The sequence below is a fragment of the Schistocerca serialis genome, chromosome 3 (genome assembly GCF_023864345.2).
Source record: "Schistocerca serialis cubense isolate TAMUIC-IGC-003099 chromosome 3, iqSchSeri2.2, whole genome shotgun sequence".
In the NCBI taxonomy this organism is placed as follows: domain Eukaryota; kingdom Metazoa; phylum Arthropoda; class Insecta; order Orthoptera; family Acrididae; genus Schistocerca; species Schistocerca serialis.
Window position 1 is genome coordinate 311,239,483 of NC_064640.1, and position 25,954 is coordinate 311,265,436.

Sequence of the window (25,954 nt, forward strand, 5' to 3'; positions counted from 1 at the left end):
GAGAGGACTGCTGTTGGCTGACAATTATTGGGATCTTGTTCAGAGACTTTTTTGTGTATCAGTATAATTTTTGCTATGGTAAGTAATTTAGGGAATACACCTTCCAGAAATGAAGAATTAATGATATGTGAGAGAGACTTACTTATTATACTTGAACATCTTTCAACAAGGAAACAAGAGATTTCACCTTGTCCAGCAGAAGGAACCATTTTTATTTTTTGGCCGACTGTATTTTCGATTTCTGCTTCTGAGGTTGGTGATGAGAACAGTGAAGTAGTAGAGTTGCTCGAAAGAGGGGCCGGCATAGGGTTATTCTTTAAGTGACTAATTAGGGTTTCAACAGAATTTCCCCAGATATTTTAACCCCTTCAGCCTATCTTGTTCAAAATTCGTGTGAGCCTGAGGGGCACAAATATTTGCCTCCTTCTCAATGATTCCCTAATCTTCTTTGCAGAGCCTACAGTTCCATGGGAAGGCCTCGTTGAGATTCCCATTCGGTCCCCCACTACACTCACGCTTGTGAAATTCCTACCAGTACCAACATTATACACATGCCTCTCCCTCTGACACAATCCTACTGCAAAATCCAGACTTATCACGCATTGCAACACAGATTACACGCTTACAAATAGAATTAAATCACTTAACTTACTTTACGCTATAGGAATTTTCGTTACTCATGAGCAGCAAAAATTAGGCCTACGGGTTAGCGCTTCAGTTCTATGATATAACGTAAAAAGTTATTTATTTCCGCTTACAACAAGAACTTAGCACTCACTCAACTGCAGTATACCTTGAATTATGTTACTCACAACAGAATGTAACTTTATTGTATGCAAACTGCACGTAAACAGCAGACTGGTGCGAAAGATTCTAAATCAAACAAATTAAGATTTGCGCGACTTTCCAAATTAAGAACTTAACAGTGAATGAATGAGATCAGATTAATTTGTCGGAAAGAAAAACAGAAGAATTAAGTGGGATTCTCTAAGTTTATTGTGCCAAAACGTAAATAATATATTATTACAACTGTAGAGGATTTACGAATGACATGGGAAAGTAACTGAAGTCCCCTAGTCGAAAGAAGCTTCGCTTGAAGTTTTCATCACCTTGATGAAAACTGTGTTTGTCAGATCAGTGGAAAGAGAATTAATGTTTGACTGTTGTCCTAAACCTATATTCCTTAAAGCTTTCACTTTTTTTTGCATAGACTCCGTCACTACTGGATTAAGAAACCTAAGTATTTATCGACTTAAGTGATGATTGATTTAATTCAAAGATTCTAGATAATAAGTTTCAATGTTACTTTAGTAAGTGGCACGGAATTACATCACGTAAGAGTGATGCTTACTTTTGTGAAAGTTTGTTAAATAGATCTTCGAATGTGAAACACTCTGGAATCAACGTGTATAAGAACTTTGCACCACAGTTGTGACATTTGCGGAGGGTGTTGTGGCTGATGTAGTTATGTACTTGCAAAGTTTTACGAAGCGGTAGTTGTCTCGATTCCCAAGCTTTTCATTTCCTGCTCACTGAATTCAACGCAGGAATCACAATGGTAAATGTGTGTTGCCAGTGTCTTCGATATACCGTACACGTATTTTTTTCGTTTATAACCTTTTCGCTCTTCTTGTAATCCCTGGAAGTAAACAACTGTTTGGAAGAGGTTATTACTAAATTGTTTTGATTGTGTCACAGGCAAAAATCACATCTACATTATGTCGAATATCTCCTGGGAAAAATAATCAAGCGACAGTCTTTTAAACGGGCACAAACTGCGCATCAGATTGTTAATAGTGTTTTACCATATTTATGTAATAGTATAAGTCGCGTGCCTGCCCATTATGTGTCTCACCATGGCAACAGGACGCACTTATAGCAGTATTCGAATTATTTCCTGCTGCTTGGTGCTTTCATTTGCGTTAAGTTCTCGGTCATCCGTTGCTGTTGTTTTGTGACCATGTATACACCCCAACACTTAGGAATTTGGTGCGATTGAGCTTTATTTTTTGCAGTTTAACGATACTCCAAGTTTTGAAGTCTTGAGACCAAAGTAAGTGACGTGTTTTGCCAAAAGTAATAAACTTGTGTGCGCGCAATATTTACCTGATGCCATTGCATTTGCGTACATTGCTTTCACATACTTGATACAATCACAATTAAGATTTGCCAGGTCGATTTAATTTTCGATTTGTGTTGGTATGTGCAATGTTGATTGCATTTTGTTTATTTATATGTTCTAGAACATTTATTACTTCGTGATATTGAGTTGTGGCTGGACAACTTTTCTATTGATGCATGGCAACAATGTGATGACAGCTATTCAAAATCAGCTGTGAGCGATTCCTCTTCATATTACAGTTTCTTAAACATTTTCAGCAATATGAAATTTTACTTCACATATTGAACATTTTGAACTGTATGTGACTATAAATTATTACTGGAATGTCATTAAATTCCTTTGCTATTTTGAATAACAGTTAACCGCTAGGGGAAAAGAAAGTCGAAGTGTGTGCCCTAATGCAACAGAAGCATGTAAATAATTTTCCCAAGCATCCACAGACAGACAGACAGAGAGAGAGAGAGAGAGAGAGAGAGAGAGAGAGAGAGAGACTGGCTGACTTCTCAAGTGTTTTGATTTAGCTCGAAGACAGATGTGCAACTATCATGTGTGCTGGTGTTACGTCGATGGATGACACAGATATAGTTACGACTACTCACATACATTACACAGAAGATTAAAAAAATGTTGTCTATGTCAATTTCATTTAGTATACATACTTTTTTACTCAGTACAAGATAATTTTTTTAGGGGGAAATTATGGGCTGTGAATTATCAGTAATTAAAAATTTATTTCCTGTATATGTATTTGAAATATAATACGTGATATATGTGTTACAGCTGTGCTAGTGATTTATTTTTCACCAAAATATTAAAGTATTTATTATGAAAAATCTGTAGTTTCATACACACCTTTTTTGGAAAATAAGAGTTGGACTAAAATATAAAGTTATGTGGCAAATTTTGGATTAACACGCAAGATGATTTGGTTATAAACAGAATTCTCAATACATTAATGGCCAACTATAAAGATGAGTTGTTGGCAGCACCAGAAGATATGTATTGTTATGCTGTTGCACTGTGGTGTCAACAGATCTTCAGAACAAAAGTAGATTGTTAATGGTGTACACAACTTGTCTTGCCATTGTTGTCTGAAGATGCAACACAAAACTTGTTGCAAGCTGTCATTATTTTGCTTTCTGGAATGTAATTTTCAATTAAAATGACTAATATAATTTCAGTTAAAACTTCTATATTAAAACTGTTTCAAAAATTATGTCATAAATATATTCACACTTAATTGTAGGGTATAAAATAGTACTTTCTTTCTGTATTGAGCAATAAAACTATGTATGACTGCATACAATTTTATGGAGCAGTAAGTATTGTTAATGTAGCTGTGGGATGAGTTAAAATTTCTTATCAAAATTTTACTACAAAAGTAATGTGGTGCATAACAGTATAAATGGTGTAGTAAAATTTTTGTGTGGAAACTGATCGTGGTCCATTAATATTTTAGATGCAATATTGACATGAGGTACCACAGCTATTATAGGTGGTATTTACATTTTTTTACATAATGCATTACCTTTAGTAACTTGCACTAAGTTATTTCAATTTTATGTTTCAGTGACACCTGTCCCCTTATGTTTTTAATTGAATATAAAGTGCTGAGAGTTTGTAAATTTGCAGTGGGCTAAACATTGACCGTGATGAGATTTTGGTTGGTCATGTGCAAATGGGTACAGCCCAGTAACAGTACAGACATGCACAAGATGAATAGTGTCATGTAAGCTTATGTTCACCCGAACAAAAAAATTCAAATTTATCAGTCAAAAAATAAAACATTAGTGCCCAAATAGGTGTGTTCTTGCTACGATATAATTTCTTTTCCATTCAAGATAGTAAACAGAACTTGTTGAGTTGTTTCTAAAAATAAATAAGATGTAACCATAATTTTGAAACTGCTTCACTGACAAAATTCACCGATAAGTGGTCCAAATATGTTGGATAAAGAGGTTGATTTCCTTTATTTGCTGCTTCAGAGCTGTCGCCCCTTATGTGCTTTTTCTCAGTTAGTGAGAATAAATATTGGGCACGTCTGAGAGCACATTTGGGTAGCAGCAGATACGTATTTTAATGAAATGAGCTTAAAATTGTTAACTGGACATTTATTCCTGTTACATCTGGAATCACCACAAACAATAAAATTCCATGGAGCTTCTGACAATTGAACCAACTGAAAATTTAATATCGCTGATTGTGAATATTGGTTCCTGATAATTTTGCAGATCATCTCACTAAGAAATGTGTAATTTTTAGTTCAAAATTTTTGCTATATTTTTAGATAATAATAATAATAATAACCTAATGTTGTATTCACCAAAGTGGACACAGAAAACTATTGACTTGTGAAGCTTGTTGTTAATGACTGCTTTCAGTTTGTTAACCGTAGCATTAACGTACAGGTAATTTTAGTAATAAAAGAAGTTATTCAGTATTAAACTGAATGTTGTTGTGACCCAGAAAGAGTAAAGTATTCACGCAGAGAAAAAAAATTGACCACCATTCATGTCAACTGTAGATGATGATAGTAATAACGTAATTTGTGATCATACATAAGTTGAAAAGATTGACTTTCTAAACTGTTGGTCTATTAGATATATTAATTGGTACACCTAATTTATTTCTTGAGTAAACTTGTACTGTGAGATTTGATTTTGTTTCAGTCAGCTAGAGCATAATTGTGGTAGTTCCGATGCAAGTCACATTGTTGTGATAATATGTAAAATATTTAGATTAAGATTCATCGTGCAAATGATTCATGGGATATGAAACTAACTATGAGACGGGTGCATAGTTCATTGTGTTCCTGGAGAGTAACAGCTGTGTCAGATCATGACATTTTATTGAATATTGTATTTATCTTATGGGAAGATTATGGTTGTCGCACATCTTGGAATACCAATGCAGCCTCTCATTTGGTATCCAGGGAGCTGTTGTTTGAAATAACTAAAACATGCTGTAAATATTTCTGTTAGTAGGAAATATAACTGGGGACCAGTGTGAGAAGAACCAGTCCTTGTTTGAAATCTGAGCCACTATAGATATGTATACTGACTGGTTTTTGTTATAAAATTGATGAAACTGTAGGGGAAAAAAATATTTAAATTCTCCACGTGAATGTGATTATAACATTCCAGTTGTCATCTGAAACCGAATCCATTAAAATAATTTGCATCTGGGTGAATTTTTAAATAGACAGAACTGTAGAGTAGAAATGTTAAACCTGGGTCTGAGGCAAGTGGATTTTAGCTATTTCCCCCCAGGACTTATTTATTTAGTGTCCATATTATCACATGCACAATACTGGACATGTAAAAGTACAAAACAGCATCAAATATTATATATTTACACCATATACAAAATTTTATCATTCTTACCTACACATTTTATAACAAAAACCTTGTTCTACTTAATTAGATTATAAAATTATATACGTACTTACAGATAAAATAATGCCTTGGTTGATTTTACTAAAATTTTTAAATACCAATACTGTAGTTAAACAGGCATAGGAACATATGGTACGAAGGTTGGGTGCATAATTATATATATGTACATTGATGACAGTAGTTTAGTTTTATGTAGGAATACTTAGATAATTATGAATTTTTGTTTAGAGAGGTTATGAGGCAGACCTACAGATTTGAGCAAAATTCCAGATATTAGTTGATGCTGTAGAAGCTGTTGTTAATTAGTAGATTTTTTAGTTCTTTTTTAAATATTTTAATGTTTGGTATTTTTTTATGTTATACGGCACTGCACTATAAACAACACTGTCCTGATATATTGATTTTCTGTGCACATCCCTATGATCATTCCTGTTCATTGTTTGATAAATGTGGATCTCACTACTCCAAGCTGAAACTTGGTGGTTTTTAATGGAACAGATACTTTCAGATCTAAATATTGATGGTAAGGTCATGATTTTTAATTCCTGAAAGATACCTCTACATGATTCTCTGTAAGCAACATCACTTATTAATCTTACAACTTTCTTTTGACATTTAAAAGACTGCTTTGCAAAAGATGTATTTCCCCAGAGTACTGTACTATACCTCAGTATACTATGCATGGATGCCTTTTTTTTTTTTTTCTTATTTCATCAGTCTACTGACTGGTTTGATGTGGCCCGCCACGAATTCCTTTCCTGTGCTAACCTCTTCATCTCAGAGTAGCACTTGCAACCTACGTCCTCAATTATTTGCTTGACGTATTCCAATCTCTGTCTTCCTCTACAGTTTTTGCCCTCTACAGCTCCCTCTAGTACCATGGAAGTCATTCCCTCATGTCTTAGCAGATGTCCTATCATCCTGTCCCTTCTCCTTATCAGTGTTTTCCACATATTCCTTTCCTCTCCGATTCTGCGTAGAACCTCCTCATTCCTTACCTTATCAGTCCACCTAATTTTCAACATTCGTCTATAGCACCACATCTCAAATGCTTCGATTCTCTTCTGTTCCGGTTTTCCCACAGTCCATGTTTCACTACCATACAATGCTGTACTCCATACGTACATCCTCAGAAATTTCTTCCTCAAATTAAGGCCGGTATTTAATATTAGTAGACTTCTCATGGCCAGAAATGCCTTTTTTGCCATAGCGAGTCTGCTTTTGATGTCCTCCTTGCTCCGTCCGTCATAGGTTATTTTACTGCCTAGGTAGCAGAATTCCTTAACTTCATTGACTTCATGACCATCAGTCCTGATGTTAAGTTTCTCGCTCTTCTCATTTCTACTACTTCTCATTACCTTCGTCTTTCTCCGATTTACTCTCAAACCATACTGTGTACTCATGAGACTGTTCATTCTTTTCAGCAGATCATTTAATTCTTCTTCACTTTCACTCAGGATAGCAATATCATCAGCGAATCGTATCATTGATATCCTTTCACCTTGTATTTTAATTCCACTCCTGAACCTTTCTTTTATTTCCATCATTGTGTCCTCGATGTACAGATTGAAGAGTAAGGGCGAAAGGCTACAGCCTTGTCTTACACCCTTCTTAATACGAGCACTTCGTTCTTGATCATCCACTCTTATTATTCTCTCTTGGTAGTTGTACGTATTGTATATGACCCGTCTCTCCCTATAGCTTACCCCTACTTTTTTCAGAATCTCGAACAGCTTGCACCGTTTTATATTGTCGAACGCTTTTTCCAGGTCGGCAAATCCTATGAAAGTGTCTTGATTTTTCTTTAGCCTTGCTTCCATTATTAGCCGTAACGTCAGAATTGCCTCTCTCGTCCCTTTACTTTTCCTAAAGCTAAACTGATCGTCACCTAGCGCATTCTCAATTTTCTTTTCCATTCTTCTGTATATTATTCTTGTAAGCAGCTTCGATGCATGAGCTGTTAAGCTGATTGTGCGATAATTCTCGCACTTGTCAGCTCTTGCCGTCTTCGGAATTGTGTGGATGATGCTTTTCCGAAAGTCAGATGGTATATCGCCAGACTCATATATTCTACACACCAACGTGAATAGTCTTAATATCTGACAGTACTTGCTTCGTTTTTTGTTAAGCGTTTCTGCATGTTTTTCCCACCTTAGATGCTCATCCACCCATAATCAAAAAAGTTTTATGTGATTCTTTTACTGAATTTGGCAGTTTGGTAACATGAATTTCACAGTGGTCCTGTTTTTGTTCCTTATATGGTTGAAGTTCGTTCATGCAGTTGTCTTGTCATTGACATCTGGACAGTTATCGTTTAACAATTTCCAGCCAGTTCTGCTGTTTTGTCAATTTTTTGCTGCATCTCAAAATCATTATTACCTTTTATAAAGCAGCTGGTATCATCAGTAAATTGTACAGTATCGGTGGTTGAAAATTGTTGTGGCAGTTCATTAATAAAACCAAGAATAACAATGTTCCCAATACTGAGCCCTGGGGCACCCCATAATTAATTTTTTTAAATTTTTTTTATTTTATTTTATTTTTTTTTTTTAATAATTAGAATGACACACATTACCATCCTGAGAAATTTGCTGTCTGTTTCATATCAGTTACATATGGTTTGAACCACTCGTAAGAAACACCATGGACACTATAATTATGTAGTTCTGACAGTAGTACATTATGATTTATAAGATCAAACTCTTTGGAATGGTCCGAAAACTACCCACAGGTCAGTTCCTTGTCCTCAGTAGCTTCGTAAAAGAGTTTTAGGAAATTGAAGAGAACCATTTGCATAGATTTGCCTTTTCTGAAACCATTCGGTGCATTTACAAGAATTTTGTTTTTGTTTAGGAAATCGAGCAATCGGCTATACATCATTCTTTCACTTATTTTTGAAAATGCAGATAGTAGTGATGGTGGTCTGAATTTTTTAATGTAAAAACTTGTCACCACTTTTATAAACTGGTATTACTGTTGACGTCTTAAGTTTGCTTGGAAACACACCATTTTCAAACGAGTCATTGATTATGTCCGCAAGTTGCGAGAGAACATTATCGGTACTATATTTAATAATTTTGTCAAGGGTATCAACAAGTCCACAGGTCATTTTACTCTTTAGTTTGCTGACAGCTCTTTGTACTTCTTCGGGTCTCACAAGATATAGGTACATTGTCCTTTCATTTATTGGAGTTATTTCCTTTGTCTTTGGATTATATTTACTTGTGATAAGATTTTGTGCTACATTAATACAGTGATCATTAAATATATTAGCTGTTAGAAGTGGATCATCAGCAATTTCCTTTCTGTGTTTTATGGTGATTTTATTACTTGCATTTTCATGCTTGCATCAATAATTATTAGTAACTTTCCACATTGATTTCATTTTGTTGTCCCTCTTTCTGATATGTGAATCATTGTGCTTCTTTTCTGTAGCAACTATAGCTCCCCTGTGCTTTTTTCCTGTAACACTTTACAATATGAATTTAGTTCTGCAAGTGACTGAGACACTAATTCCATACTTTATGGCATTGAATTGTTCAGTGGTTTGCTCCACTCTGGTCCATCACTCTCGATCGTTGATTGCAACATCAGTTTCCCAGTCCGTTTACTCTGTGGTGCCATTAATGTATGTATTTCTTAGGAACTATCTGATGGACAACTTTCTTCGTGTTTTACTTGGGTGATGGGAACTAGAGTGTGTTTTTGTCTATGGGTCATTTCTCACTTTAATCGTAGTGATAGGGCAATTTGGAGTATATCTCAGTGAAGCTACTCCAGAGTAACTATAAAACTAATAGTCTAATAATATGGTATTCCTATGATTAGCTGGAGAGGCAAGGCTCCATTTTGTGCATAGTAATAATGAATTAGTTAATACAACTAATTGGAGTGTAAGGTAATGACATTGTGGTCCTGAATGCTGCAGATTGCTGTAGGCCTAAATAAATGTCGATTTTACTGTCTGACAGTACATATCAGTAACTCAAAAGGCAGTTAACATCTCCAATCATCAGAAAGATGGAGCTGCTTTTGAAGAATACCTGCCTCGCTGACAATGTAGTTAAAGGCCTTATACCAAGAATGTACAGTTTCCCAAAATTATGCAATGGTGGCGTACCACCCACTTCAGTCGTCAGTGTTATTGCACCTTCTACTTAAGGGTTGGCAAAATATGTTACTGAGGTACTGGTGCCTGTGGTCGCCCTCTGTAACCATCATACCATTAATTCAAAAGCATGCAGCTATTTCTAAATGAGATTGTAGTGATCATGAATGTGATATCTTTTATATCGACGCATTGGCTCTTTTAGCAGACCACTTCACATTTGCCATTGTCAAACTTTCCTGACACATTTTGATGCCGATTTATTCTCTTTACAGTGTGAAACATTACCCAAACGATTGATATCGCAGTCATAGACTCAAATCACCAGCAATTGACAACTTCTACATTAAAGATTGTGAAGAATGGACTTTAAATTTAGTTTCACCCCATCTAACCAGTTCCTATTAGTTTGTGGATACGTTACACCAGTTCTTGTTCCACATTAATTCCATTCATCCAAACAGCAGGTTAATGATAGAAGTAAACAGAAAAAGGAGTTGCTGATCTTGGACATGTTGGTTGAATGAGAGTCAAATGATCACTGGACTACTGTGTGTACAGAAAGCCAACCTATAGCTTATTTATCTAAATAAATGCTGTTCCCAGTATCTGCAAAGAATAATTTTGACCTGATCATTTCGTATTTAGAATTCAGACAATTTTCTGTCACATGAACCTGAAATCTGGTTTAAAATATTTGAAGGCTGTGTTTAAAAGAACGTATACAAGCAGTACCAAATTATGTCCCTTAGCAAAGAAAAAAATGTGTGAACCCATTCATTCCATATAAAAATAGGCCCACAGCACTCCTTCCATTTTACTGAGCAACTCCAAGTAAGGTAGAATGTTTGCTTAGCAAAAATGACATTATACACTGTGTGATGAAAATTATCCAGACACCCCAAAAACCACACGTTTTTCATATTAGGTGCAAAGTGCTGCCACCTACTGCTAGGTACTCCATATCAGCGACATCAGTAGTCATTAGATATCGTGAGAGAGCAGAATGGGCCACTCCACGGAACTCACAGACTTCGAATGTGGTCAGGTGTTGAATGTCACTTGTCACACGTCTGTACGCGAGGTTTTCGCACTCTTAAACATCTCTAGGTCCACTGTTTCTGATGTGATAGTGAAGTGGAAACTTGAAGGGTCACGTACAGCTCAAAAACGTACAGGCGATTTCGTCTGTTGACTGACAGAGACTGCCGACAGTTGAAGAGGGTTGTAATGTGTAATAGGCAGGCATCAGTCCAGACCATCACGCAGGAATTCGAAACTGCGTCAGGATCCACTGCAAGTACTCTCACAGTTATTAGGTGGGAGGTGAGAAAACTTGGATTTCATAGTTGAGCGTCTGCTCATAAGCCACCCATCATGTAAACATTGGACAACTGAACAGTGGAAAAATGTTGTGTGGAGTAACACATCACGCTACACAATGTGGCAATCCGAAGGCACGGAGTGAGTACGGCAAATGTCCAGTGAACGTAATCTGCCAGTGTGTGTAGTGCCAACAGTGAAATTCGGAAGCAGTGGTGTTATGGCATGGTCCTGTTTTTCATGTTGTTTAGCATGGCACTATCACAGCACAGGCATACATTGATGTTTTAAGCACCTTCTTCCTTCCCACTGTTGAAGAGCAATTTAGGGTTGGCGATTGCATCATCAGACATAATCGAGCTCCTGTTCATAATGCACGGCCTGTGGCAGAGTGGTTACACAACAATAACGTCCGTGTAATGGACTGACCTGCACAGAGTCCTGACCTGAATCCTATGGAACACCTCTGGGATGTTTTGGAACATTGACTTCGTGCCAGGCCTCACCGATCAACATCGATACCTCTCCCTTGGTGCAGCACTCCATGAAGAATGGGCTGCCATTCCCCAACGAACCTTCCAGCACCTGATTGAATGTGTGCCTGCGAGAGTGGAAGCTGTCTTCAAGGCTAAGGATGGGCCAACACCATATTGAATTCCAACATTACCGATTGTGGCACCACAAATTTGTAAGTCATTTTCAGCCAGGTACCGGGTACTTTTGATCACACAGTGCAAAACTTTTGTAGCAAGCATCGAAAATTAAAGAAATGTTGCATTCAGTGAAAGACAACCTTGGTTTAAGAGTGTGTGGCATACATGTGCAATGCGACTTATGAATGCACTGAAAGTAATAAAAATAAAACAATGCATGTGCTGTCAAATTACATAACACAAGTGCCACAGTGTGTTAAGAAAGGTTGTAAAGTCAGCCATAGCAGAGCATAGCTTTGTGAGAGGGCGTAAGATCAGCTTTGAACATATGAAGGTCTTTGGCCATGTTTTGTCTTACTGGTACTTTACAGTAAAAGAAACTGCAAAAATTTGCATGTGGACAAGTATTTATAATAGATGCTGTCGGTAAGTTCTTGGTGCAACCTGTGGATGTGTGCTACAGATTGACCAGTAATGAAGACCAAAAATTAAGCACTTTTTGTCAAATGATGGGGAAGAGGGGAGTGGTGGGCTGTATTCCTTCACTGCTGATTTCCGCAAATCACAAACAGTGTAACCATATGCTTGAAATTGCCACTTGATTTTTTTTTTTTTTTTTTTTTTTTTTTTTTTTTTTTTTTTTTTTGTACCTGTTCTTTACGTGGAACTTCTTCAAAAATTTCTTCTAGTTGATTCATAGAGACAAGAGTTTCGCTGCCCTCACCACTACCTAAAAAGACCCTATATTGTACAGTGCATTGAAATTTATTGTTTTGAGCTTTAATTCAACCTGTAGTGTTTTCATGATCTATTACAGTTTATTATTGTTCTCTTTAATAGTGGATTTATTACTGATTTCAGAGCTTCTTTGGATTTGGGCAGAGTGCTGAGATTGACATTGTTTTAGATGGCACAGAGAACCGTAAAATGGCAGATATCAAGTCGGAGGATGGGAAAAAAGAGAGACATTATCTTTTTTACGATGGAGAGACTGTATCTGGGAAGGTGAGTTACACGAGATATCAGCCAAATTTAATTAGAAACTAAATTTGGGTTGGATAGCATATGCAATTACACTTGATACTTAAATTAATGAAGGTTATTATACAACAAACTTTTATAGCCAGTGACGCCTTATTGAGGCAGAAGAGTTGAAGAGGAAGGAAGAGGGCTGAAGGAAAAGGACTGGAGGTTCAGGAAAAGGAATATATTTCAGGAAAGTCACCCAGAACCATGGGCCAGGGGAGACTTACTGGGCAGGATGAGAAGGAAAGACTGATTGTCGGGGAGTGCATTGGACGAGATTTGAAAACCTGAGAGCTTAAAGGGGGAAGACAGAGTAATATGCAAAACAGAGATTACAGATTAAACATTGTGCATGAGTTAATAAGAGGTGGGTGACCAGTGGTGTGCACTGAAGGTGTTTCAGTGTTATCCTGGTCTGGAATGTATCAATCGGCTACTTCGACAAGGCCATGACTTCCTAAAATCATGGCCTGAGGTGTGATCCATTCTGTGTGGGATTTTGCGTGCCACACCCAGAACAGCTTTTTGTCACCCTCCCAATCTTCGTAATATCCTTGTCAGACCGTATGTTCCTTCTGCACCCATCTCCCTACCAAATGGTTCCTACCCCTGTGACTGTCCCCGCTGCAAGAGTTGCCTTTGCCCTATGCACCCTCCTATCACTACCTATACCAGCTGGAAAAATATACACTATCAAAGGGAGAGTCACCTGTAAAATGACACATCATATACCAGGTGTTATTTAAACACTGTTCGGCCTTCTACACCGGGATGACTACCACCAAATTATCAATTAGGATGAATGGGCATAGGCATAGGGTATATACTGGAAACACGCAATATCGTGTTGCAGAGCAAGCTCTACAACATGACAGTCGTGACCTCTGTCCCTGTTTCACCCCACATACCATATGGATTTTTCCTCCAGCCACCAGTTTCTCAGAACTCCACAGATGGGAACTAGCACTGCAACGTGTCCTTGGCTCTCGCCACCCACCTGGCCTTAATTTACGTTAATTCGTTTCGTCTCGGCATTTCTTCACAGTAACTACTCCTTTCTTCACTCCATTTTATTTTCTTGCGCATCTATTTTTCATCGGCCCCCTCCCACCTCTGTTACATACAATGCGCTTAGCTTTTCACTCTTATTAACTCATGCATTATGTTTTAGCAGTAATCTCTGCCTTGAATATTACCCTGTCTTCCACCTTCAAGCTCTCAGGTTTTCAAATCTCATCAGATGCAGTCCCCAACAATCACTCTTTCCTTCTCATCCCGTACGGTAAGTCTCCCCTGACCCACGACTCTAGGTGACTTTCCCGAAATCTACCTATTTTCCTAGACCTCTCCAGTTCTTTACCTTCACCCCTCTTCCTTCCCCTTCAACCCTTCTGCCTAAAGAAAAAGCCACTGGCTCCAAAAGCTTGCCTCTTATAATATATATAAACACACACTAGTTATGCTACCCATGATTCTTCAGTAGAGACATTTGTATTAGAGGTGCTCTAGTTTGTTCCCACTGCCAGGATAAATTTCTGCTTAGAAATGATCAATATCGTTGCTAATTTTGCTCCATCTCTTAATGTCCCATTGTGTAAAAGATCTTAAACCCAATCATCCTTAAAATGGTTTAAACTTAATTTTGTCAACAGTGTTTCCATTTATCATAAATTGAGTGTTAATTTATTATTATTAATGCATATAACTTCATCATTACTCTACAACCAACAATAAGATGAGTGGTAAAGAATACATAGTGTACTTGAATAATTTTCCATCTTTTCTGTTATATTTACGGATCGTATGTGAGTAGAAATGTTATTGACACCTCCCTACGTAAGCCTGAATTTCTCGAGTTTTACCATTGTGATCATTACAAGAGATGTATTGAAGGCAGTAATAGGTTTTTGGAACGGGTGTCCTAAAAATTTTGTGAGTGAAGCTTTTCCTTTTCCTGCTATACCTTATTGAGCATATCTGTGGTTTTGTCACAGTGACTGACTAACTGCACCTGTCTTCTTTGATTGTTCTCTCTTTTTTAGTAATCCAAGTTGGTAAAGTTCACAGACTGTTGAACAGTATTCAAGAACTGGCCAAACAAATCCTCTGCAAGTGACCTCTTACATGTGCAGGTTTTACTTCACTTAGCATTCTTCCAGTAAATCTAACTCTGGGTTTTGCATTCCCCACAGAATTCAGCCATTTGTAGATCAATTTGGTGTAACAACAGAAGACAGTAAAAGGGAAGTTGAAATTTTAAATCTCATGTTAAAAAAATCATTCGCACAGTAGGATCATACAGATATACCACCGTTTGACAGTTTCATGTGGAGGACATAGAAATATTCATCCCTGGCATTAAGAAGCAACTGGAAAAGTTGAAAACAAATAAATCACCAGTTCCGATGGAATACCAGTTCGGTTTTGCAAAGAATATTCTTCGCCATTGGCACCTTACTTAGCTTGGAAGTATCGCAAATGTCTCACCCAGTGCAAAGTCCTGAGTGGCTGAAAAAACTGCAGCGTATCCATAAAGCCCTCTATTGTTTCAAAAAAAAAAAAAAAAAAAAAAAAAAAATTGTAACTTGAAAACTATTAGAGACATGGCCATCTTCTGAGACCATCATGACCCATCTGCCTGTCAGGAAATCTGTCATTCGGCACATCCAGTACATTCGAACTCTGACATTGGGGTGCCATCATGTTTGATTATGGATGGCTGCAGCTCTTCAGTTGTGGTCACAGGAACTGTTAGAGTATTTCCAGCTAAACATTTCCCATTACAATTTGCTCTACAAAAAGAAGAGGGCCAGTTCTGGGCTATCATCGGTGTGCTCACGTGTTTTCAGAGCTCAAAATTGTAATGTTATGATGAGTCATATGTCCAGAAGTTGGAACATTGCTTCATCTGAAAAGGGTACTTTTTCAAGTAGACATTGTCATCATCTACGGAGGCCAGCATATGACACGCAAGTGCATATCGCAGAGGACAATCGTTCAGCTATAATGCTTGTACCATTTGCACTTTGTAATGCTAATGTGACACTACAGTTTCCATTTTATGGACAATTGATCTTGCTTCCTACAATTTGCATGGTGCACGGCAAATTGACTTCTGGGGGCTATCTTGAAATTCAGCTTGATTTTTGTTACCACATGCATGAGACACAGGGATGTCACATTGATGAAAGTCGGACATTACCTGTCACTTCAAAAATTTGGAACCAGCTCATTAAGCTTGTTTTTGCCAATGGTGCCCTCCCATACCGATATCGATAATTCTACAGTACCATTGTCATAGATATGGATTCTGTGAGGTGACAAATTGTACCTTCTTCTGATCTGTTACCATTCTGATGCATTCCAAGTGAAATCTGCGACAAAAAGCAAAAGAAAAAGTACTTGGAGAGCTGCTAAAGTTTCCAACAAATGATGATACCTTAGCAGTTTGCAAGTTAACACTGTCGTCCGGCGAAACCACAGTGATGTCGTGCGCAAAAAAGCGGTCAACAGCCGGCGACACTACAGTGGTGTCGTGAGCTTAGTATCGCGCAGTGGCTGGCGACTGCACTTTAGTATCTTTTGCATTCTGTTGGTGTGTTGTTTAGGTAACAATAAGTTTCACACGTCAACAAGTTTTTTGTTTTTGTAAGTACCTGTGCCCTTTCATCATGGCGGATGAAAGAGACAATAGGGCTGTTTATGACGAATGCGCGGACGTCTTGTCTGATGTTCCGGATGACTTGGCCAATTGGGAAAAAGACATTGGATCTCAAAAAAATGAAAGTGAAGCAGAATCATAGGAAGATATTGAAATCCGCCCAAGAAGAATTCGGCGAACACCAACTGTGGAGGAAGGGTCCCAGGCAGGTTCCATTTTCTTAGGTTTCTGGAAAGCATTTGACACAGTGTCTCATTGCAGACTGTTAATGAAGGTCACAGCATAGGGACTATGTTCTGAGATATGTGAATGGCCCGAAGACTTTTCAGTTAATAGACCACAGTATTTCTGGATGGTGAATGTTCATCAGAGACAAAGGTATTTTCTTGAGTGTTCAGAGCAGTGTAATAGCATCACTCTTGTTCTCTATATACATAAATGGTCTGATGGATAGGGTGAGCAGCAATCTGCAACTGTTTGCTGATGATGCTGTAGTATGTGGAAAATGTCGTCATTGAGTGACTGTAGGAGAATTCGGGATAACTTGGCCAGAGTTTATCTTCAGTGTAATTATTGGCAGCTTGCTCTAAATGTAGGAAAATGCAAGCTGATGCACATGACTAGGAAAAACTATCCTGTAATGTTTGAATAGTTTTAGTGGTGTGTTGCTTCACACAGTTGCATTGATTAAATATTTAGATGTAACATTGCAAAGTTACATGAAATGGAAATGAGCATGTGTCAGTTGTAAGAAAATGCTAGACTTCATTATACTGGGAGAATTCTGGGAAAGTGGAGCTGATCTGTAAAGGACATAGTGTATAGAACATGTTGGGGTGACCCATTCTTGGATGTTGGGGATTTGCACCAGGTGAGATTAAAGAAAGACATCAAAGCAGTTCAGAGGTGTGCTGCTAGATTTGTTATGGATAGGTACATAGGTTTGATTAATGTGCAAATATTATGGAAATGCTCTTGAACTGAAATGGGAATTCGTACAGGGAGGAACACGTGTGTGTGTGTGTGTGTGTGTGTGTGTGTGTGTGTGTGTGTGTGTTTGTTTTATGCTGTTGAAAGTTTAGAGAACCAGCATTTGTCACTGACTGCAGAAGAATCCTACTTCCATTAACAAACATCTCGAGAAGGAACGCGAAGGAAAGGTAAGAGAAATCAAGGCTCTTACTTTTTTTGCCTTGCTCCTTTTCAAGTGGAACATGAAACAGAATGACAATTATACCCTGTACTGAATGGTGTCTTGAGGAGTATACATGTAGATGTGGATCTTTTACCTTAAATCATCCCAGGTGGCTACTGTGGAATATATGCTGGTTTTACAGATGACAGTGACTGATTACTGATCACAAAGTCTAGTAATATTTGGTCTTTCTGTATATTTATACAAATTACATTACATTTCATTATGTATAGGATCAGTGCATCATTACATCACATTAGATTTCATTATGTATAGGATCAGCTGCATCACACACGGATCATCAGTAATGTTTCCTTATAGTGTACACATCTATGTTATCTCCGAACAGTGTTGTAGAGCCACAGGCGTTGTCTGACAGGTCATTTGCACAGGTTGAGGCTTCTAAGACAGACTACCCAAAATATATTCTGAAGGAGCAAATGTCAAGGTTCAGTTTTTGTTGAGTCGTAGTGGACAGTGTGCCTAATTTCCTGACATTCACAAGTAATTTTTTACATTTGTAGTTGCCAAATTATGATACTGACCTCTTTTTATAAACTGTATAATTTTTCCTTTGGCATTGGAAAGAGCCTTCCAACGAGGCCTTCAACGTCTTAACTTGTGTGGAACTTTATAAAATAATATCAGGATAAGTGCGGAATGCCACCATCCTGCCACCAGGAGAAGAGGACCCACAAATATCTGCTCTGTTGCACCAAATGGAAGCAAAAAGTTAACTGAAGTACAGTTTGTATGTTTGTTGTTGTGACTGTCATATCAAATGCTTAAAATATTGACCTTGGGTGTTGATATACATCATAAAGTGATTCCAAGCAGACGATGCTGATTGCTGAATCTTATCTGGGCTTATTGCAGCACAGGCAAGTGTTGTACAGCATTTCATGTGTTGAAGCATCGTCGGTGTGGTCTTATAGAACGTGGGTATAAATTTTCCACACATGCAGGTCCAGAAGTGTGAAAAGTAGATGATTTTTTGTATCCTGAACAACAAATCCAACAATCTCCAAATGTTTTCATAGAAAAATCAGTAAATATTTGCATGGAATGGGTGGGATGCCTGTCAGGTTGGTACCACATGGATTGTCTTGTGTGTGTCAAGGCAACATATCTGTTTGGAACTATAGCTATTTGTGGCTGTTTAGAGTTCCATCAACAAAACAAGGATCATTGAAGGGATTCTTGGAAAGCCCACACCACGCATTGACAGATTGAGGCTGTTGTTTATCAAGTCCTTTCAGCCAAAGTATATATGGAAGTGACCAGTAGGGTTTTATTATGAAGAACAAGTTGTGCAACATTGGTGAATGATGCATCATCCATGAACAAAACGTTGCATAGAAACACAGCATCACTTCGCAGTTTTCATGGGTATAGTTTGGAGAATTGCCAGCAGGTGGCCTTTGCTGCGGCTGGGTGGCGACAGGGCAGAAGACACGCGATGAAGCAGTCTCTATGCATTCACAAGCTCAATTCAACGCACAGAATTAAGACCCCAAATCATTCCCTTCCCTGGCCACACCATGGGAGGAACGTCAGGCTAAGGATGGCAGCGTATCTTATTCGCCCCGGTACCTTGTATGTACGAGAGCTGATGGGGAATCTTTCATGAAAATGAAGCCTCAGTTTTTTATTGAGCATTTAGAGGACAAGTTTGAGGAGGTGGAGGTATTGTCCAAAATGAGATCTGGGTCAATCTTGATCAAAACAGCATCCTCTGCCCACTCATGGACGTTACTCACTTGTGACAAGGTGGGGGATGTTTCTGTAACCATTACACCTATTAAGAGCTTAAATAAATATGGTCCAGAATATCATATTTCAGAGGGACCTTTTTTTGCAGCCTGGTGATGAGCTGCGCGCCAATGTAGATTGGCGAGGTGTACATTTCATCCGGCATGTCCACCGGGGTCCGAGGGATAATCAGGTTGCCACCGGTGCCTTCATCTTGGCCCTCGAGGGTGACGCATTGCCCGAGGAGGTCAAGGTGATCGTCTACCGCTGTGATGTAAAGTCCTATCCCTCCCCCAATATTGTGCTTTAAGTGCTGGAAGTTCGGCCATATGTCTCCTTGCTGTACTTCCAGCATCACATGTCGAGATTGCCGACACCCATCACTTCCCAATACTCCATGTGCCCTGCTTGCCATCTGTGTCAACTACGGAGAGCACCATTTGCTTTGCTCACCTGACTGCAGGATTCTCCAGAAAGAAGGGAAAATCGTGGAGTACAAGACCCTGGACCAACTGACCTACACTGAGGCTAAGAGAGAATTTGAACGCCAGCATCATGTACGTATGAAATCCTCTTACGCCGCCGCTACAACAGTTCTGGCACCATCAGCTCCGCCAACCCAGTCACCTCTGAGCCGGGAGACTACTCCTGCCCCCTTGATGGTGTGGGGCATTTCCCTCCCTATTGCTCCTGCTTCTTTCTGGAGAATCCTGCAGTCAGGCGAGCAAAGCAAATGGTGCTCTCCGTAGTTGACACAGATGGGGAGCAGGGCACATGGAGTATTGGGAAGTGATGGACGTCTGCAATCTCGACATGTGATGCTGGAAGTACAGCGAGAAGACATATGGCCGAACTTCCAGCACTTAAAGCACCTACTTCGGGAGCAACAGCCCCCCCTCTCCCCCCACAACCATCGGGGATATCAGTCCACACTTCTGCACTGGAGAAGCATAAGTCTTTTTAGGCTCCTCTCGCTAGGAAGGGGTCCCTTCGGTCACTCCTTTCCCATGTTTCTGCTAGTGGGAAAGACGACACCCACCAGTGGCTGAAGAACCCAAAAGCAGCTGGTCCTAGGGCTTCATGCTCATCCTCAGTCCCGGAGACTGAATCAGTGAAGTCCTCCCAGCTGCAGAAACCCAAGGAGCAGCGAGAGAAACCCAAAAAGCAGTCCCCTAAGACCAAGGAAATTGCGGTGGCACTCACACTACTGCTACCTGCAAGCTCTTCATCTGAGGATGGAGTGGAGATTCTGGTGTCCGCTGAGGACCTAGATCTTGCCAGATCCTCAGACACAATGGATATAGACTGCTCAGGCAATAAGTTGGTGGCAGCAGGTGACTCTGAGGCGTAAACTGCCTCATTGAATATCCATGCCTTCCCAGTCCCACGGTGACATCATCCGCCAGTGGAACTGCGGCAGTTTTTTCCACCGCCTGGCTGAGGTACGGCACCTGTTAAGCTTTACACCTGCTATCTGCATTGCCCCCCAGGAAACCTGGTTCCTGGCAATGCGGACCCCTTCCTTCTGCAGCTATAAGGGATATTACAGGAACCGTAGTGACTATTGTCTAGTGTCAGGTGGAGTTTGCGTTTATGTCCTAAACTCAGTCTGTAGTGACACTGTGCCCCTTCAAACCTCCCTTGAAGCTGTGGCTGTGAGAATAAGGACGACACAGGAAATAACTGTCTGCAATGTATATCTTCCTCCAGCTGGTGCAGTACCCCTGAATGTATTAGCTGCACTGATTGGTCAACTTCCTAAACCTTTCCGACTTTTGGGAGATATTTTAATGCCCATAACCCCTTGTGGGGCGGCACCGTGCTTACTGGCCGAGGCAGAGATGTCGAAATTTTTCTGTCTCAGTTCGATCTCTGCCTCTTAAATACTGGGGCCGACACACAAATCAGTGTGGCTCATGGTAGTTACTCGGCCATTGATATATCAATTTGCAGCCCAGGACTTCTCTCATCTATCCACTGAAGAGCATGTGACAACCTGTGTAGTAGTGACCAGTTCCCCATCTTCCTGTCACTGCCCCGGCATCAGGCCCACGGTCGCCTACCCAGATGGGCTTTAAACAAGGCGGACTGGGAAACTTTCACCTCTGCTGTCACCATTGAATCTCCCCCACACGGTAACATTGATGTGATGGTTGAGCAGGTGACTACAACAATTGTTTCTGTGGCATGAAACATGTTCCCTCGCTCTTTAGGGTGCCCCTGGCGTAAGGCAGTCAGTTGGTGGTCACCGGAAGTCGCTGAAGCAATTAAGGAGCATCGGCGAGCTCTACAGTGGCATAAGCGGCACCCTGCCGTGGAGCACCTCGTAGCCTTTAAACAGCTCCATGCCCGCGTTCGCCAACTTATCAAACAACGGAAGCAGGAGTGTTGGGATAGATATGTTTCGACCATTGCATGCCATATGTCATCTTCCAAAGTCTGGGCAATGATCAAACATCTTTTCAGGTACCACACTCAAACAGTTGTTCCCGATGTTAACATAAATGGCGTGTTATCTACTGATGCTAATGCGATTGCCGAGCACTTTGCTTGAGCCTCTACGTCGGAGAATTACCCTACAGCCTTTCGCACTCTCAAATGGTGGCTGGAAGGGAAAGTCCTCATTCACTACATGCAACAGTGAATCCTATAACACCCCATTTACAGAGTGGGAGTTCCTCTGTGCCCTTGCACATTGCCTGGACACAGCTCCTGTGCCTAATAGGATCCACAGCCAGATGATTAAAAATATCTCATTTGACTACAAGCGAAATATCCTCGTCATCTTCAACCGGATCTGGTGCGATGGCGTCTTTCCATCGCAGTGGCAGGAGAGCACCACCATTCCGGTGCTCAAACCCGGTAAAAACCCGCTTTATGTCTATAGCTATCAGCCCAGCAGCCTCACCAATATTCTTTGTAAGCTGCTGGATTGTATGGTGTGTCGACGGTAGGGTTGGGTCCTAGAGTCACATGGCCTACTAGCTCCATGTCAGGGCAGCTTCTGCCAGGGTCACTCTACCACTGGTAATCTTGTGTCTGTCGAGTCTGCCACCCTCATAGCCTTTTCCAGATGCCAACGCGTGGTTGCCATCTTTTTTGACTTACGTAAAGCATACAAACTGACCTGCCAAACTCATATCCTTGCCACATTGTATGAGTGGGGTCTCCGGGGCCCTTCCCGATTTTTATCCAAAACTTCCCTTCGCTCCGTACTTTCCATGTCCAAGTTAGTGCCTATTCTAGTTCCATCCATATCCAGGAGAATGGAGTCTTGCAGGGCTCTGTATTGAGTGACTCTCTATTTTTAGTGGTCATTAAGTCTAGCAGCAGCTGTCAGGCCCCTCTGTCTCACATTCTCTGTATGCAGACGACTTCTGCATTTCGTACTGCTGCTCCAGTACTGGAGTTGCTGAGTGTCGCCTGCAGGAAGCCATCCACAAGGCACAGTCATGGGCTCTAGCCCCTGGCTTCCAGTTTTCCGCCATTAAGACGGGTGTCATGCATTTCTGTCAGCATCATAACATTCATCCAGAACCAGCACTTTAATACATTAATGACGATCCACTCACTGTAGTGGAGATACATCGATTCTTAGGTCTGGATTTTGATGCTCATTTGACTTGGCTTCCTCATCTACGTCACCTTAAATGGATGTGTTGGAAGCACCTCAATGCCCTCCACTGCCTGAGCAACACCTACTGGGGTGCATATTGCTCCACGCTGCTGCAGCTCTACAGAGCCCTTGTTCAATCCAGCCTTGACTATGGGAGTGTGATTTATGGTTCTGCAGCACCCTCAGCATTGCATTTGCTCGACCCATTGCACCATTGCGGAGTTCGACTAGCGACAGGAGCTTTTAGGACGAGTCCAGTGACAAACGTACTGCTGGAGGCCCGAGTCCCTCCATTGAAGATCAGAGAAGCACAACTGCTCGCCAGTTACGTTGCACACATTCATAGCTCTCCTGAACATTGTAATTACCAACCATGGCAGCTCACCTCCCACATAGGTGGCTCAATTCACGGCTAACGATTGCAGTTCGCGTGCGATCGCTTCTGTCTGAACTGGAGTCCTTCCCTTCACCACCTAGCCTCGAGTTCCATTCACGTACACCTCCGTGGCGTAGCTGTAGGCTGAAGCTTCGCCTGGACCTTTCGCGTGGTCCTAAGTACTCCGTTAACCCTGTGGCTTTCCGCTGTCACTTCCTCTCAATTCTTGAAGTGTTCTGGAGCTTTGAAGTGGCTTACACTGACGGCTTGATGGCTGATGGTAATGTTGGCTTCGCCTTTTCCACAGAGGCCATATTGAACAGCATTTCTTGCCCAATGGCTGCAGTGTATTCACTGCAGAGCTGGTGGCCATATCTCACTTCAGTATATCTGTTCATGCCATGAGGAATCGTTTCTTCTGTGTACTGACGCCTTGAGCAGCCTACGAGCTAACGACCAGTGCTACCCTCGCCATCCTTGGGTGGCTTCCGTCCAGGAGTCCATCTGTGCCCTGGACTGGTCCCGTTGTTCAGTGGTGTTTGTGTGGACCCAGGACACGTCGGCATCCCAGGCAACGAACTTGCCGACAGGCTGGCCAAACTGGCTACACGGAAACCGCTTCTGGGGATGGGCATCTCTGAACCTGACCTGCGTTCTGACTTACGCCACTCCGTTTTTCATCTTTGGGAGGCAGACTGGCATAACAGTACGCACAACAAACTGTGTATCATTAAGGAGACTACGAATGTCTTCCATGCGGGCCGTGCACAGGGAATCAGTTGTCCTCTGCTGGCTCCGCATTGGCCACGCTTGGGTGACCCACGGTTACCTCTTGTGCCGTGAAGACCCACCTCAGTGTCGATGCGGCGCCCAGTCGACAGTGGCCCATATTCTGGTGCATTGTCCCACTTTGACTGCCCAGCGACGAAATCTTGGGTTACCGGACTTGTTGCTGCTCATTTTATCTGACAATGCCTCATTGGCTGATTTAGTTTTACATTTTATTTGTGAGAGTGGATTTTATCATTTGATCTTTGTCCCTCTGTGTCCTCCACCCTAGGGCTTTTAGGGTGTAGGTTTTATGTGTTGCAGAGTGGCTGGCTTTTCCTTTTTATTCTCGTGGGCAGCCACTGTAATCTGCTTTCTTGTTTTACTCTCATCTGTTTCTAGAGTCTCTCTGTTGTTTTCTTTTCCTCTCTGGTTCCTTTTAGTGTTCGTTGCCTTTCCTTCGTTCTTATGATTTTTTCCTTTCTTTCCGTTTTGTGTTATATATCTCATCTGTTTTGTTCTCACACTTGTGGCATTGTTTTATTAGGAACAAGGGACTGATGACATTGTAATTTGGTCCCTTCTGCCCTCTTTTAAACCAACCACCCAACCTCACTGCCATATAATGACCAATGTTTGAATTTCCAAGACATGCACAAAGTGTCAGTCGTGCAAAGATTGTGGCTGAATGTAACTACTTAGCCTTTAGAACTGTATACATTTTTTCCTTCTAAATGTTCAATGTAGTTTTGATATTTTTTCCTGTTGAAAGAGGTTTCCATAATTTCAGAACTAGTTACTGTTTTAAGTTAGCATAATTATAGTTGCCACGGCAAAGTTCCAAAAATTCGTTAACGACAATGGACATGTTGTTTCTCTAGCCAGCCTCGGCTTTGGTTTTCTATGACAATCCACGTTTTGCTTGTGTGCTGGTTCTAAGCATTACTCTCATTTTTACAATAGTGTGTTATTAGTGATTACTCTCTGTGGAAGAGATTTTAGAAATTCTGTAAAGTGGTGATATCTGATATTGAAGAACTTCAAAATCACATCAGTTTTCCTTCAGTGGCTGACAGCAATGATGAACTCCTCCAGACAGTGGGTTATCTCAAGGAGGAAGATTTAGGTGAAATAATCATGTTGATGAGCTGATTTTGAAATAGTTACTAGCAATAACATTTTGGAAGAACATATTTCTTTCTGAAGTCTTGGAGTGAATGCCTCTGTTGAACAAGTATATTGCAGTATTGTGGATTATGACATGAATACAGACTATAAAGAAGAGAGGCAAATCTTCAAATGAAGCATACCCATCTGTATGTACGTGCAAAGCATAGCAATGAACTGAAACCAGTGGAGCATACCAGATATTATTCTGTGGACTATTTACCATGTTTTGATCAGCAGTGATTGGCATCTAGAGACAGAAACCTTGGGTGCTAAGCTAAAACACCAAATTCAAGGTCCAACTTTGAATAGCAAGAGGGCACAATAGCTTTCTGCAATTCTGGACAAAATAAATTTTGCGTGAAATACATTGTCACCAGCATAGTTTTACTTTTGTAAAGCTTTTTCTAATAAATTTTCGTAACCATTTTGCAAGCATATTATTTAAATGTTTCAGTCCATTAAAAGCAGATGTCACAATAATTTCAGAGATTAAAAGTACACAAAAAAAAATTCCAAAAACTATGAAAAATTATACCTGTAAGTCACAGTGTCCTCTTTAGTGGATGATCCATAACTTAAATAATCCAATTTTGGTGTATGCTATGTGAAGAAGTTTCTAAAAATAAGTTTGGCTTCAATACAAAATTACAAAATTTCCATCCTGGAAATGAAAAAGAATAACTGTAACTTGTTGACATTGGCGAGATAAGTCTATATTTTGATACATGTTGCCTTCTAACCTTCTTGTACATAGAAATGACATATAACCTTCTTGTACATAAGAATGAC

The 25,954-nt window shown here is 40.2% G+C and overlaps 1 protein-coding gene across 1 annotated transcript in view; it reads left to right on the plus strand.

Annotated features, from left to right (window-relative positions):
- The first annotated feature begins 1,299 nt into the window (after window positions 1–1,299).
- The window catches only part of LOC126470114 (vacuolar protein sorting-associated protein 26B-like), a 71,737-nt gene continuing 47,082 nt past the window's right edge, over window positions 1,300–25,954 (plus strand). Inside the window, exons 1-2 of the mRNA XM_050097719.1 lie at window positions 1,300–1,558; window positions 12,463–12,606. Coding sequence (XP_049953676.1) covers window positions 1,556–1,558; window positions 12,463–12,606 — 147 coding nt within the window. The 5' untranslated portion in view covers window positions 1,300–1,555. The remainder of the gene's footprint in view (window positions 1,559–12,462; window positions 12,607–25,954) is intronic.